This window comes from Suncus etruscus, chromosome 8 (assembly GCF_024139225.1).
Source record: "Suncus etruscus isolate mSunEtr1 chromosome 8, mSunEtr1.pri.cur, whole genome shotgun sequence".
Lineage (NCBI taxonomy): Eukaryota > Metazoa > Chordata > Mammalia > Eulipotyphla > Soricidae > Suncus > Suncus etruscus.
Window position 1 is genome coordinate 56,443,289 of NC_064855.1, and position 16,386 is coordinate 56,459,674.

The following is a 16,386-nucleotide window of genomic DNA, read 5'->3' on the forward strand; positions in this document are numbered from 1 at the left end:
TATAAAAAATGAACATTATAGTTCCTGATTTTATTAAAATTAAAGAGATGACACTTGAATCCTTTGAAAATAAGCTAAATTTTCAAATTGGGGCAGTCCAGTAGCAGACTGTATTCTGTCAGTGAAATACATACCACCTTTCTTACATCTTGTGTTTTTACCTGTTTTATTTATTTATTTGTGTGCGTGTGTGCTTGTTTGTAGGGCTCTCTAGCTAATTTGTCCAACCTAGATTCTGTTGCATTGAAGGCTGCTATGGTGAGTAAACGATAAACATTTCACTATAAGTTTTCTTATGTAATACTATTTTTTCCAGTGCGATAAACTTGTCATAAACATGTTTTGTTATCTATAAGCTGCTTTCATTGAATTTGGTAATAACGATCTCACAAAAATTCCTTTAATTAAGGTCTTTTAGAAATAAATTTACAGTTACATTTTTTGTAGTTCCTAGTAGTCTTACCACTTCTTTTTAAGGTTTTCTTCAGTTTTAGACTTTTGCTTCTAACATCATAGTGAAACAAAGATGTAGTGTTCTATATATGACTGAAACCCAACTACAATCATGTTTGTAATCAAGATGTTTAAATAAAGATATTAAAAAAGAAAAGTACTGAGATATAGTAGCAGTTATTATTATAAACATCCTACTTTCATGATTCTTGATTTGTAGCTCTTTATTTTTACTTAAGTAATAATTAAAATAGATTTCCAGTCTTAAAATATTTTTATCTCGTGATAAAATATTTTTCTCTCATGATCGCTCTGAACCTCCACTTTTTTTTTTTTTTCAAATAAAGAGCTTGTTTAGGCTTCCCTTTTTGTAGCATGTTTTCATGTCTGAGGTACACATGTATATACTCTTTTCAATTGAGTGGTTTTAGTCATTTAGCCCTTGCTTATCACCTGGAAAGGCTGTCTAAATGCTACTAGTCAAAGTAATAACCACAATATCACAACAGTAGTCATCAATGTTTATGGAGACTCCAGATTTTTTTCTGTATTACCATTTTTGTTTTGTTTTGTTTTGTGGTTACACCCGGCAATGCTCAGGGATTACTCCTGGCTCTGTGCTCAGAAATCACTTCTGGCTTGGGGGACCATATGGGACACTGGAGAGCAAACCATGGTCCATCTTGGGTCAGCCTTGTGCAAGGCAAACGCCCTACCACTGCACCATCGTGCCAGTCCCTGTATTCTTATTTTTTTTAAAATATGGAACGCTTCACGAATTTGCGTGTCATCCTTGCACAGGGGCCATGTTAATCTTCTCTGTATCGTTCCAATTTTACTATATGTGCTGCTGCAGTGAGCACTGTATTCTCATTTTTTAAAGTAATCCTATTCAACCCAATATTTAAGCTTTTATTCATCATACTATGCACCTAATGTATAGGATTTAAATACTCACAAATATACCATAGTGCTATGACTTTAAAATAGTTTCTCATTTCAAAAGGAACTTTGAAAGGGCTTCAGAGGTAGTATAGAGGTTAAGTCATTTGCTTTGTAAATGGCCAACCCTAGTTCCATCACCAGTACCACAGAGTGGTCCCCTGAGTACCACAAGAAATGATCCCTTAGATTTTACTGTTAGGTATGCCCCCCAAAAATAAACAAAAAGTAAATAAAAGTTTATAAGTCCCACATGGATTTATCTCTCTGATCATACTTTGTTCATGCTTTCTTGCAGTCCCTGAATTTCTGCTAAATATACCTTAATAATTACTGTTCATCTTTAAAATTTCACTTACTGTGTCTTCCTGAGAGATGCCTACATCAAACACAGAGTAGGTCTATCTCTCGGTTTTACATTTCAGCAGTATATTGATTTTTTTCTCCCTGCATAGCATTTAACACTTTATAGTTATAAATTCATTTGCATTATTCTTTTACTCTCTTCCTCAAAAGCCAAATACATATAAAGTTAGCATTTGTTCTTTTTTGTAATCCATTATATTTATCTAATCTAATTTTTCAAGTAGTAGGTACTCAGTAAATATTAATTAAAACATATGAATGAATAATTAACAAATATGAAAGATATAATCAAGTAAGATAGACTTGAAATCTGTTGGCTTTACTTATTATTAACAATGTGAGGGGAATTAAGATTGAAAGGTTTGGAGTCAGAATTTTATTTTATATCATTTATTGTTTGTTTTGAGAGCTATTTTGTTGGTGCTTGGGGTTTCTTTTCTATTCTTAGGGTACTATTTTGTGCCTAGGATTGAATCTTAGCCTCCTCCGTGCAAATCATGCATTCAGTTCTTTGTGCTGAGCACTCAAGTCATCCCCAAATTCATAATTTTAAGAGGTTTTGGTTAATAATTACTATTTAAAAGTCATCAGTTTTGGTGAGTTGAGTGGAGTGGGGGCAGGAGGGACCACTTTGGTAGAGTGTATTCCATTCAGTACTGTATTGGATATTGGAATATTGTATGCATGGAAACCTCTCACTAACATTACTATAAATCATAGTGCCTAAAATATAATTTTATTTATAAGACTTTTCACTGAACTTTGACATTTAAAATAGAGTAGGTTTTAAAATATTTACTTGCACTTTGTTTTGCATTTGTTTTATTCAGGTTCAGTTTGATCGTTACTTGTCAGCCCCAGACAACCTGTTAATGCCACAATTGAACTTTCTTCTAAGTGCCACTGTGAAGTAAGTGTTTTGGTCTCAATCAATTGGCGAAGATCAACATTTTTTTAAATATAAAGAGAAAATGTTAGGAAAATATTATTTTTCAAGAGTAGATTTTTTTGTTCTTAAAATTATTTTTACACAAGGAAAAATTGTAACTAAGTATGGTGGTAGGTGTTAGCTAGAGTTACTGTATATTTAAATATAAAATCCTTGTAAATCTGATGTTCATTTATACCACAATTAAAAATAAAAGCTAAATACTAAATAAAGAAAAGAATAGGGCATTTGCCATGAAGAGATTTAGTTCACAACCACTTTTATGTTTTGCTTAACCACCCTAGGCTGGAATGTTTATAAGATCAAAGCCAGGGGCCAGAAAGATAGTATAGTGGGTCTAAGCACTTGTCTTAGAAATGTTAGTTCTAGATTTAATGCCTGGCATCTCATATGGTCCCCTGAGCCCACATGAAGTAATTATTGATTGTAGTCAGAAGTAATTGCTGAGCACAAAGTATAAACCAAAAATCAAACCAACCAAAAAACCAAAAAGACCCATCCAAACCCTCTTCCCAAATTCTTAATTATGAAATGATTTTTATATATGTAAAATATATATATATATTTATAATATGATTAAAATTTGAATTATTTGAAAATTAGTATCAATTTTTCTGATATTAAAAAACAGTATCATAATGCCACTGAGATTATTATCAAAGTGAGTTATATAGTCATTATTTAATATAAATGAGCTAGTCTATAGATTATTTGAGGCCTACACTGCTTCTCGCATATTATATAATTGTTCAGTATTATACAGTTATAAAAGTTTTTATGGAAAAACTATACATTAAAATTTCAGAATATTGGGGCCAGAGAGATAGCACAGTGGTAAGACGTTTGCCTTGCATGCAGAAGGATGGTGGTTCGAATCCCGGCATTCCATATGGTCCCCCATGCCTGCCAGGAGCGATTTCTGAGCATAGATCCAGAGTAGCCCCTGAGCAATGCCGGGTGTGACCCAAACCCCCCCCCCCCCAAAAAAAAAAAAAAACACATTTTTTTTTGAGAATATCGTAGTTAGAAAAAGCAGAGTTTATGTCATTCCGCTTTGTTAATTTTTAGAAAAATATTTGCAAACTAAAATTGTTTATAGAGGAGTTTAGACAACAGCTGTAATTTTTTTCTGTATGTTAAATATCATAAGTACTTTCTGTGTTATTGACACCAAAGATCAAGATTCAATAGACATTGTACTGTGTATGTGTGTTACAGTCTGGTGAATAACTTAGACATAGAATATATATATATATATATATATATATATATATATATTATACATGAAGAATAGAACAGTCACACATAAAGATAGTACTTTAAATATTTAAATAGTAATAGTCTTACAAAGGTGGTTTACTGGCTTGTATTTGTCTGGAGGGCAAGCCTATGTAGTATATAAAGTAGAACCAGAAAGACAGTTTTTGGCAGAACTTGTGAAAAAATTGCTATCAGTTAAAATTGGCTGAAAATATTATGGGCCATCATTATCTCAGAGTTTGGTAAATAGCTGGAGTGATATATTTTTAATATATCATTTAACTCTTATATTTTATTTTATTGAAGGATACATACCTGGATCTTAGAGGCATGAGAGAGTAGAAAAGAAACTCCAATATGCCATGGCTCAATAATTTGTGTTTCTTAAATAATTTAACTTTTTATCAGAATGTATGTTATTCTTTTAGATTTAATTATGTTTTAATACTTAGTACTTGAGTATTATATGGAGAATTATGAAATATAAAATGTACCATTATTTTTCTCATGGGTAAAATTTTAAATATATTTGAAAGAAAAAAAATTGGACAGGTTTTTCTAATTTTAATTTAATTAGAATTAAAAACTTTAAAGTTTTTTAATTGAAAACTAAGTAAAAATATAAATTTGAGGGGCCGGGAAGGTGGCGCTAGAGGTAAGATGTCTGCCTTGCAAGTGCTAGTCAAGGAAGGACCGCGGTTCGATCCCCGGTGTCCCATATGGTCCTCCCAAGCCAGGGGCGATTTCTGAGTGCATAGCCAGGAGTAACCCCTGAGCGTCAAATGGGTGTGGCCCAAAAACCAAAAAAAAAAAAAAAAGATATATATATATATAAATTTGAAAATTTTGCAAATTTTAAAACAGGTTATTCTTAGTATAGAACAAAATCTCACAGAGCAGTACAAGCCAGTAGAAAATGATTACCTGTATTTTGAGAAAATATTTATGTTTTCCTGTTTACAGATATAAATATATGGGTTAATAATTATTTAAAAATCCAAATTGAAGGGGCCGGGCAGGTGGCGCTACAGGTTAGGTGTCTGCCTTGCAAGCGGATGGACTGCGGTTCGATCCCCCGGTGTCCCATATGGTCCCCCAAGCCAGGGGTGATTTCTGAGCACATAGCCAGGAGTAACCCCTGAGCGTCAAATGGGTGTGGCCCAAAAACCAAAAAAAAAAAAAAAATCCAAATTGAAATAACAGTAAGAATATCTACCTATCAAATTACTGAAATGGAAAGTTTATTATATATTATATATTATATATTTGGAAAATGGTTTTTTTAATATATGTGATGAAAGTATAAATAAGTATAACATTTTAGATTGGCAACACTTATCACAAATTTTAAAAACAAAAACAAAGTTTCCAAAGTGAGCACATTTTTCTGCCCTCAATTTCTTTCTATTTATATTTTACCTAAACTATCACTTATATGATTAGAGAGATAGTGCAGTGGATAATATGCTTTTTTTGCTCATAACCAACACACGTTCAATCCCCTGCATAACATATGGCCCTTTGGGGCTGGAGAGATAGCATGGAGGTAAGGCTGTTTACCTTTCATGCGGAAGGTCATCGGTTCGAATCCCAGTATCCCATATGGTCCCCCCTGCTTGTCAGGAGCAATTTCTGAGCAAGGAGCCAGGAAAAACCCCTGAGCACTGCCGGGTGTGACCCAAAAACCACAAAAAAAAAAAAAACATATGGCCCTTTGAGCCCCACCAGGAGTGATCCTTAAGCACTACTAGGTGTGGCCTCGAAAATAAAATTTAATGTAACTGATGTGCTAGAACCCATTTTGTCCCTCCATGAAGCCCTGGATTAGATCCGGACTGGCAAAAGTGGGAAATTCATTTGTATCTTTGAGAAAGGATTAACAATTACTATTAATACATTTTATATCTGGTTTTGTTAAGCTTTTAATCTATTGATTTTGCTTTTGTCTTTTTGGATGTAGTAATTTTGGGAAACCATTTTTTTTTTGTCGCATCATTTAACTGACTTTCAAAAGAGATTTTTTTTCATAAGCCTCAACAGTCTTGAAATCATTGAATAAATTTAAGTAGCTGGGAAACAAGTTTGTATAAAGAATAAAGGAAACAGAAGAAATAGCATTCAAATTGTATCCTTCCTTCATTGGAATGAATTAGAAGAGTACTGTTCTTTATTCAGTGCTCTCCTGTAATATTCATCTTATATAATTGTATAAAGATGATATTTGGACCATAGAAATTACACTTACATATGTTAAATGCTCTCTCTCTCTCTCTCTCTCTTTCTTTTTTTACTGAATCAGAATTGCTTCCATAAGTAATTTAAGAATTAGAAGGAATGTAAGTTTTTTCTAATGTGAGCACATATAGAAAGGAGGATATAATTTGAGACCTTTTTGTTGCTGTTCATTTTTGGACTACAACATGCAGCTGTTCTCAGGGTTTACTCCTTGCTCTATATTCAGGTATCACTCCTAGCAGTTTTCAGAGGGCCATTTGGGGTGACAGGATCAGTGTGTGCAATACAAGAACCCTACCTGCTGTATGATTTCTCCAGGCCTTCATGTGAGAACTTAGGAATTTTCATCTGTTGCATATACTAGAAACAAAGTCTATACGTTGAGAAAGAACTGTTTTTTTAAAGCAGATGGAATTATAATTTTTTTCTTCAGCTGCTTTCTTTTAAGCAATCTGCATTAGTAATCAGAAATAATAATCTAAACATAACAAAAGCAAATTAGGGAGTGGAAGAAGGTCAACTACCGGGTCAACTACTATTTGTAATTGAAAAAAATATTGGAAATCTGTGAGCCAAAAAATAACCGGCACTTGCACAATGCTTTACAATTTTTAGAAAGCTTAAGCCTTAAAAGTTGGAATGATGTCCCACAGTATATGCCACTTTAAAAATGCTCTAATAAACCCACAAACAACCTTCTAAACTTAAAGGAACACACTGATTTTAAATTAAATCAGTGTTCTCTTCTAGTATAAACCTCAGTACTCTAAGGATGGCAACAAATACAATCAAGCATGCAATCAGAAATTATTTAGATGAAACTAGGAAAATGTGAGCTAAAGTTAAAAATCAAGAAAGAAAAAAATGTATTCTAAAACAAACTTACAAATGAGAGCATTTATAAAACTAACATAAAATAGCTTTAAACAGCTAGTTAAAAAATGTTTTCAGTTGCTTAAAGTAAATTTTATTGCCTTAAGAAATTAAGAAACTATATAGAAGTTTGTGGAAATTATAATATAAAGATTCTAAAATAAAAATTCATTGATGGTTTTATGGTCCAATTAAATAGACATTCAGGGAAATATCTTTAATTTGTACATAATTGAAATTATCCATGCTGAAACACAAAAAGAAAAAAATAAGGTCAGTAAAAATGATGAAGAGAAACTTAATGAAAGCTGAGATTAATAGTATGTAATCTAAAATAGGAATAATTGTAATGTCATAGGTTGTCATAGAAAATTTGAAAAAAAGTAAAAATCTTTCCAAATGTAATGAAAAAAATTAATTAACAGCTACAGGAAATTAAGTTAAAAATTGAGAAAAATCACACCATAATCAAATGATTGAAAACTATGATGAATTAAAAAAAACCTTAGCAACCAGAAGAAATAAAGATCTATTACTTTTAGAGATTAGTGATAAGTATTCTTTTAACTTATTGTAGAACAGTGCAAATTAAAAGACAATAGACTATTTTAACAGAATAAAAAGCAATGTCAGCATCATATTTTCCTATGCATAAGTAAAATGTATATACTTTGAGGTAAGCCATAGTAGAAAGTATTTATAATGAGCATACTTTTCTGCAATGAATAAGAAATGAAATACTCAGGCAAAAGGAAAATGATACCAGGGACCCCCATAAAGTAGATAGGGCATTTTCCTTGCACATTGCTGATCCAGGTTTGATCCCTGGTATCTCATATGGTCCCTCAAGCCTGCCAGGAGCACTTTCTGAGCATAGAGCCAGGAATAACCCCTGAGCACCACCAGGTATGACCAAACAAACAAACAAAATATATATAGTGAATTGTGAAAAAAATTGATATGTAATATAAAATTATGACAGCAAAAACAAAGAAAAAGAAATAAAAGTATGCGTCTGTGGTACTGTTAAGTTACTGGAATTACCATGAAGTATGTAATATTATTTAAAGGTAGATTATAAACCTTATATCACACCCCTAAACCCAAAATTATATAACATACCAGTAGGTGAAATAGAACAGAATTGGCAAAAGATCAAACAGGATAGTAGACATACACTCTGTTTTTTTGTTTTTTTGTTTTTTTTAAATAACAGAAAAGGCAAAGATCAAACAGGATAGTAGACATACACTCTGTTTTTTTGTTTTTTTGTTTTTTTTAAATAACTGTTAAATATAAAGAACTACATGTTCTAGTTCAAAGAGCAAGTTTACTAGTGTGCATAGTAAGACATGTTTTCCTGTGTATAAGAAATCTATTTTAGGAACTAGAGAGATAATACACTGGGAAGGGCATGTGCCTTGCACTTGACTGACCAGTTTCTATCCCTGCGCTCTGCCAGGAGTGATCCCTGTATGCTGAGCACTACCAATTCTTCCCATCCCACCCTCCAAAATACATTTCACGTGTGAAGGGATAGATAATATCAAAAATTGGAAAATAAAAACCAGGGGCCAGAGAGATAGCAGCACAGCGGTAGGGTGTTTGCCTTGCACGCAGCCAACCTGGAATGGAGCATGGTTCGATTCCTGGCATACCAGATGGTCCCTCAAGCCTGCCAGGAGCGACTACTGAACACAGAACCAGGAGTATCCCTGTGACCCAAAAACCAATAAATAAATAAATATATAAATAAAATCATGCAAATACTACTAATAAAGTGACTATTAAAAAAAAAAGTAGATGCCAGGTAGGGCCAAATAAAGGTTCATAGGATATTACACACTTGTAGTAGAATCAACTCATGAAAATGTGAGTAATAGTAAACATTTTATTTTACAAGCTTGAGGTTATGTAGAAAATTGAGGGAATACATTGGCAGTTATGTATAGTTAGATGTTCTAGCACTACTCAGTAATTGATAGAAATTGTTATCTTTTATTTTCCATGCACGTTCTAATTTGATCTCACTGGTATATAGGAAAGGTATCAAATATTTATGTTAATATTCAAAATGGTGAAATAACAAAATGATAGTCTTTTATTTTATAAATTGTCTTAATTTTGATATACAAAAATCAATTTTGTTAACTCTGTTCAATATTTATGACTTAACACATTATATTTACCAAAGTAAATATAAATATAAGTGTAAAAAATACTTTGTATGTTTCATCACTGAGTTATGTCCTTTGTTTTCTAGTAATCTATTCTTTGGTGGGGGGACTTGGGCCACACTCAGCAGTGGTCAGGTGTTACTCGGACTTTGCTCTTCAAAAATTGCTCCTGGAAGGCTTGGAGGACTATATGGGATTTTGGGGATTGAACTCTTGAACCAAGGTCAGCCACATGCAAAGCAAGCACCCTACCACTGTGCTATCATTCTGACCCACCAGTATTCTATACTCTCCCTTCCCCTCTCCTTTCCCCTCTCCCCTGCCCTCCCCTGCCCTCCCCTCCCCTCCCCTCCCCTCTCCTCCCCTCTCCTCCTCTGCTCTACTCTACTCTATTCTATTCTATTCTATTCTATTCTATTCTATTCTATTCTATTCTATTCTATTCTATTCTATTCTATTCTATTCTATTCTCCTCTCCTCTCCTCTCCTCTATTTGTTGTGCAATGAGAAATCTGTAAAGCCATGTTTTCCATGAACTAATTTAATATTACTTAGTACAAAGTCTGCGTGAAAAGTCTTTGGCTCTTTAAACAGCTATAGAGTCCTGAATTTTCAAATAAATACCTTTAAACTCATCCATGTTTTTACCCTTGATCTCTGTTCCAACCCCTGAAATTCCAAATTAAACACTCAACTAGAATGACTCTTGAATAGATCACTTCATTTAGTCTCCCCAGTTAATTTATAAATTTTTATCTTTGTTTACAGTCATATAATTGAACCAATGTGTCAGTTTTGTATAAGCCAAGATTTGACGTCAGTATTTTAGAATTTATAGCCTAGCCTGCCTGCCCTGTACCATTATTAACCCTGTGCTCAGATTACATTTTATTATTAGTAAAGGAAGCTCTAGAATTTTGGGCGTATATGATAAACCTTTGTGAAGTAAGTGTCTTCATGAGCCTTCATGAGCAATGTTCATGCCCTGATGCCATGTAATTTCATTATTTAATTTTATTAATTTATTACTATAATTATATAGTGGTAAAAAAGTGAACCCTTGATGAAATGTTGACTGAACCCTATTATTCATAAGTTTATTATCAATTTGTAGTTTTTCAGGTTTAAAACATGAACTCCTTTTCTCTTAGGGTGTATTTAAATGATAGCACTCTACACTGGGATGCTGCAATAAAGTTCAATTTTAGCGATCATATAACCTTAATGTTGAAAAAAGCTATTTATAGACGTGCCAGGTTTATGGTAATGATAAAAGTTGTGTCATGTTGTTATGGCAACTAAAATCCTAAAGTACTGATTAATGACAAGCTTACAGATTCTGGAAATAAGATGTTCAGTTTTGCAGCACTTTAAATAATTATTTTAAATACTTAATTTTAATAAATACATTTTTAAATGATAAAGTTATCTTCATATAGTTGACACTAGTATTTCTGAGATTCATAATAGATTTTTTTTGGCATTGTAACATTTGTAGCTAGACAACTTGGATTTCTCAGTGTATTCTGATATATAAGTAACTGAAAATATTGTTCCTTTTTAAAATTGTATGAAAGGCTTATCTTTTATATTCTAGTAATATTTGCATTATTATATTTTGGCCTATGGTAACTGGTATAGAAATTTGCTTTCTAGACTCCACATGCCAGTTCTTCTGTTTCTCTTCAGCTGGTATGTTGGGGGCTCTGGGCAGGACAGCTAGCCATAGGCCCCCTGGGCTGACCACTTAGTCCAGGGGACTGAGATTCCCCTCCCCCCAGACTGGACCCCATTCAGGAGTTCTCTTCTTACTATTATTCATTTTCAAAAGCACATGGGCACATTTGCACCCATGCGACATATATACTTTTTTTTTTTTTTTAAATAGAGACAAATTTTATTTGATTTGTTAAATCATAATTTCTGCAGCACTTTCAGGTATACTTTTTTTTTTTTCAGTCAAAATATAAATTTTTATTTTGATCATAGTGGCTTACATATTGTTGACAATAATATTTTAGGTACATATTTACATAAAATCAGGGGGGATTCCCATCGCCAAATTGTCATCCCTACGCCTCCGTTTCTATCCTACCTCCCTTTTCCTTTTCCCTCACCCCAGGGCGGCTAGAATATGTGGTCCCCTCTGTATCTAACCCACTACTTAGTAGTCTTGCACCTGTTTGGTCCTGATGCCTCCCTTATTTCCCCCTCTATCTGGAGTCAGGACTAGCTAGTTCAAGTTGCGTGGTTTTGTTTGAAAAAGAGAAAAGTAATAAACTGGGGTAAGAGTCTAATACCCCGAAAATGGGCGGAGTCCTTCTAAAGGCTCTCATCATCAATCTGGGAGATGGAGAAAAAGTAGGTGAAACACTCCACTAGTACCAAAAGAAGTGTCAAATATCCAGTGAGGGCTCCAGCTATATCGATAAGCACCACACAGAGCAGACAAAACAAACAAACAAACAAGTAGAAAAAAAAATAAAAACAGACAAACAAAAATCACGCCATGGTCTTGAATTAAGAAACATGGCATAGCACATAACGAAAGAGAAGAAAGGAAGAGAAAAAATAAATAAATAAATAAAAAAAAATAAGTATAGTTGGGGACTACACTTTCAATAATCACACCCAAACAGAGAAATCGACCAAAATAGATTGGTAAATCAAAAATAATAATAACAATAATAAATGAAGGTAATATATATATTTATATCAAAAAAATAACCAAGGTTTTGTGCTTTTTGTATTTTTGTTTTTTTCCCTCCTGCACTGGCACAGTAAATATTGGGGTCATTCGAAAAAGAATTCACTTGGCCTAAGAGATATGGGATTTCTCCGTCCTTGGAGCATACTGTCATGGGATCAACTCTAGACATTGCTCAGGATCCTTTACTTTCCCGGTGGTGTTTTGTTTTTTTTTTTTTCTTTCTTTTTTTTTTTTTTCCTTTGGTGTGTGGAAGACTTCTGCTCTGTGTTTAGAGGTCTCAGTATCTGTACAGATCCTGAGGTGGGACTTATGATGAAGTCAGTCTTTGTGGTTCTAGAGGTTCTGTTACCTCAGTGTCATTTTAACCCATCTTCTGTGGTTGATGATCTTGGTCTTTGCACTGAGCCTAGGGTGGCACCTAGGATAGCGTCTTTCTTTGTGCTCCCAAAAGCCCCATTCCGTTACAATTGTCTCTGCCGGATCTTTGGGGCTGGGGATCATGATTCTTGTGCAGGTCATAGTTCAAACCCTAAACTAGGGCTTATTTATTGGTCCCAAGATGTATACAGTCTGGTCGTGGATCAAGCAGCCAGTCATCTGTAAATCCCGATCTTGGGTTTTTGTCCTACCAAAGGGAGCCAAGACTTCTGGTTTTGTCTTGTCGTTAGTTGGTAAGGTAGGCTAATCTGCTCTAAGGTCAAGATGATCGCATTTTCCCCGTTGTCAGGATATCATGTTAGAGCTGGGCCTTGTTGTTGGTCTCGTCGTATTAAGGCCGTCCTGGATGGAGTTTGTTTCCTGCAGCTGTTGTGGAGAGCTGTGCCGTTTCTATGTCGGAGATCCAGGGTTCAAGGCTGGATGAATGGTATCTAATCACCTGAGGTCTAATTTGATTCCACATGACATATTTTCAAGGCAGGAGATATCCCTATATTTTAAATAACTATGAGTTCCTATCTCTAGTAGATAAGAGCTCTCTTTTATTTTTTTTTTAAATGTAAAATTTCCCCTTTACTTAGTGTGCCTTTGTAGGGGGAAGTGGTGCTACATTATAATGTCTGTGTATTCGTGGGTGGACTGATGGGATAACAGTCACAGGTCACCTACCAAAAAACGAAGAAAGAAAAAAAAAAGAAAAAAAAAGAAAAAAAAAGGGGGGGGGGATTGAAACTGTATGTGCTCACAAATATATATGAAGGACAAACATTTAAAAAAAAAGATAAATAAATAAATTAAAAAAAAAAAAAGAAATAAAATGAGTTAGCGAAATTTTTATGGGACCAAAGTGGTGCAAAAGACTACCTTACATTTGGGGGAGGGCAGGTAAAGAGGTGGTGTATTACAGGTCTTATGCCTATGTTGGAAGTACAGTTTTTCCCATTGTCTTTTGGGTTTTTCTTGTGGTGTGTGGGTTCCCAGGCATCTTCCTAACCCACCCCCTGACCTTCTTCAGATTGGTAAATATTTGCGGCAGGGGGGTCTTGGAAGAGTTCTTGCATTGGGGATACTTTTGGATCTAGGCCCGGTTTCAAGGAGCAGTTCGCGTTAGGGGGAGTTGGTCGGGAGGGCCTCGCAGCATGAGTCCATAGGGGAGTTGGCTGTCTTTTCTTTCAGGAGACGAGGTGTGGTTTTATCTGGGTGTCCTCTCGCCTGGGTGCTGGGTACTGGTTCGTTGGGTAGGAGGTCGATCTTGATGCCTAATAGAATAAGGACTGGGGGTGAAGAGTTTTAATATGGTGGGAGATCTGGATGGGATTGAGGGGTGAGGGGATAGTTGGATTTCCGGAGGGGGGAAAGGGGAAGGTGTATGGGAAGGGTTTGAAGGGAGAGAAAAGAGAAAATACCTTAGAGAGAAAAGGGGGGGAGAAAGGGAGAAAAGTAAGCAGAATAGAAGAAGAAAAAGAAAAAGAAAAAAAAGTAGTGAGAAGAGGGGAGAGAATAGCAAGGGAATGCTGGTTTGATTGAATGTGTTCGAAGAATAGAGCCTGTAGTTTAAGTCTGTACGTCTCAGGTACTGCTTCAGTGGTCTGACTGGTCACGTGCTTCAATTCCTAAATGAAGGTATAACCTAAAGATAAAGTGTATGTTAAAGAGTTTTCTTGTGGCCATCTCGTAGTACAAGCAAGGTATGGTATCCCGTGTGGTATCCCGAGTTGCCACCTTAGTTTGTCCGCCCTTTGTATCCAAGGGCACCTGTGGGCAGAAAAGCTGAGAGGTTATTTAAAGTATAGTAAGATAAAGGCATTAAAAGGTAGTGTTATGGTATGTTGCCATTGTAGTCCGTGATTTCCCTTGGTGTTCTATACTTGTGTTCCTGTATATGAACTCTAAGGGATTATTGTGGACCTTTGTTGTAGAAGTCTGATTACATACCTGTTCTCTCTATGCTGCCTTTTCTGTTGTTGCTGTTTTCTTTGTGGTATAATGTGTAGTCAAGAGTTTGCGTTGTTCCTTTTTCATGTATTTTGGACACTGCTCCCACGTCTATGCTGACTATTACAGTGTTCGGAGTTTCTACCCTGTTATTTGATAGGATTTAGTTGTGTATAAACTATGTGTTCTAGGTGTTTCAGAATAGTGATACCATTCTGTGTTTATCTTTTGTCTTCTGACTTACTTCGTTTAACATAACATGATCTAGGTCCATCCATGTTGCTGCAAAGTCTGTGATTGTATCGTTTCTGACTGCCATGTAATATTCCATTGTGTATATGTACCACATCTTAGTGATCCATTCATCTGTTGTTGGACATCGAGGTTGGTTCCAAGATTTGGCTATTATACTGAGTGCTGCAATAAATAGTGGGGTGCATATATATTTTGGAATGAATGTCCTTCCATCTTGTGGGTATATGCCTAGTAGAGCAATTGCTGGGTCAAATGGCAGATCAATTCTGAGTTCTTTGAGCACTCTCCAGACTTTTCTCCATAGATGTTGGACTAGGGGGCATTCCCACCAGCAGTGGATGAGAGTTCCTTTCATACCGCATCCTCGCCAACAAAGGTTGTTTCCATTATTTTTGATGTGAGCCAACCTCACTGGTGTAAGGTGGTATCTCATTGTTGTCTTGATTTGGATCTCCCTGATGATGAGTGAAGGTGAGCATGTTTTCATGAGTTTGTTGGCCATCCTTCTGTCTTCCTCAGAGAAGTGTCTATTCATTTCATTTCCCCATTTTTCTATGGCTTTATTTGGTTTTGAGGGGCTCAGCTTTCTGAGTGCTTTGTATGTTCTAGATATCAGCCCTTTATCTGATATGTCAAGTGAAAAGATTTTTTCCCATTCTGTTAGCTGTCTTCTTGTATTAAGTAGGGTTTCTTTTGCCATGCAGAAGCTTTTTAGTTTGATGTAGTCCCATTTGTTTATATTTGATGCTAACGTTCTTGCCATTGGTGCTCCGTTCTCAAAGACCTTTTTGATATATAGGTCTTCGAGTGTTCTGCCTATTTTATTCTCGATAAACTTTATAGATTCAGGTCTGATTTCCAGGTCTTTGATCCATTTTGAGTTGACTTTTGTATAAGGAGTGAGGTTTGGGTCAATTTTCACTTTCGTACATGTGGTTTTCCAGTTGTACCAACACCATTTGTTGAATAGGCTTTCTTTGTTCCATTTCAGATTCTTGCCTCTTTTATCAAATATTAGTTGGCTGTATATCTGGGGGTTTATGTCTGGGAATTCTGTTCTGATCCACTGGTCTGAGCTCCTGTCTCTGTTCCAGTACCATGCTGTTTTAATTACTATGGCTTTATAGTATAGTTTCAAGTTAGGTAAGGAGATACCTCCCAGCTTCTTGTTTTTCAGTATGTGTTTGGCTATCCTGGATCTTTTGTGGTTCCAGATGAATTTTGTGATTGATTGTTCTATTTCTTTAAAGAATTGTGTCTGAATTTGGATAGGGATTGCATTAAATCTATATAGAAGTTTGGGTAAGATAGTCATTTTGACTATGTTAATTCTACCTATCCATGAGCATGGGATGTTCTTCCATTTCTTTAAATCTTCTTCAATTTCTTTCTGAAGTGTTTTGAAGTTTCCCTGGTAAAGGTCTTTCACTTCTCTTGTAAGGTTTATTCCTAGATACTTGATATTTTTTGATACTATCTTAAATGGGATTGTATTTTTAATCTCTCTCTCCTCAACTTCATTGTTTGTATATAGAAACGCTACTGTCTTTTGTGTATTGACTTTGTATCCAGCCACTTTGCTGTATTGGTTGATTGTTTCTAGGAGTTTTACTGTGGACTCTTTAGGGTTTTTGATGTATATCATCATATCGTCGGCAAATAGAGCTAGCTTGTGTTCATCTTTCCCTACTTGAATTCCTTTGATTCCCTTCTCTTGTCGGATTGCTATTGCTAGGACTTCTAAGGTTATATTGAATAAGAGTGGAGAGAGTGGACAGCCTTGCCTAGTTCCT

At 35.0% G+C, this 16,386-nt stretch overlaps 1 protein-coding gene and 1 non-coding gene across 2 annotated transcripts in view; one reads left to right on the forward strand and one right to left on the reverse strand.

Annotated features, from left to right (window-relative positions):
- COG6 (component of oligomeric golgi complex 6) overlaps positions 1-16,386 on the forward strand; it is an 84,533-nt gene that overhangs the window by 57,085 nt on the left and 11,062 nt on the right. The window contains exons 17-18 of the mRNA XM_049778778.1: positions 205-258; positions 2,592-2,671. Of these exons, the coding sequence (XP_049634735.1) occupies positions 205-258; positions 2,592-2,671 (134 nt within the window). The remainder of the gene's footprint in view (positions 1-204; positions 259-2,591; positions 2,672-16,386) is intronic.
- LOC126016962 (U6 spliceosomal RNA) lies at positions 1,210-1,316 on the reverse strand. Its single transcript, XR_007498643.1, has one exon. It is a non-coding gene; the product is annotated as a U6 spliceosomal RNA (small nuclear RNA).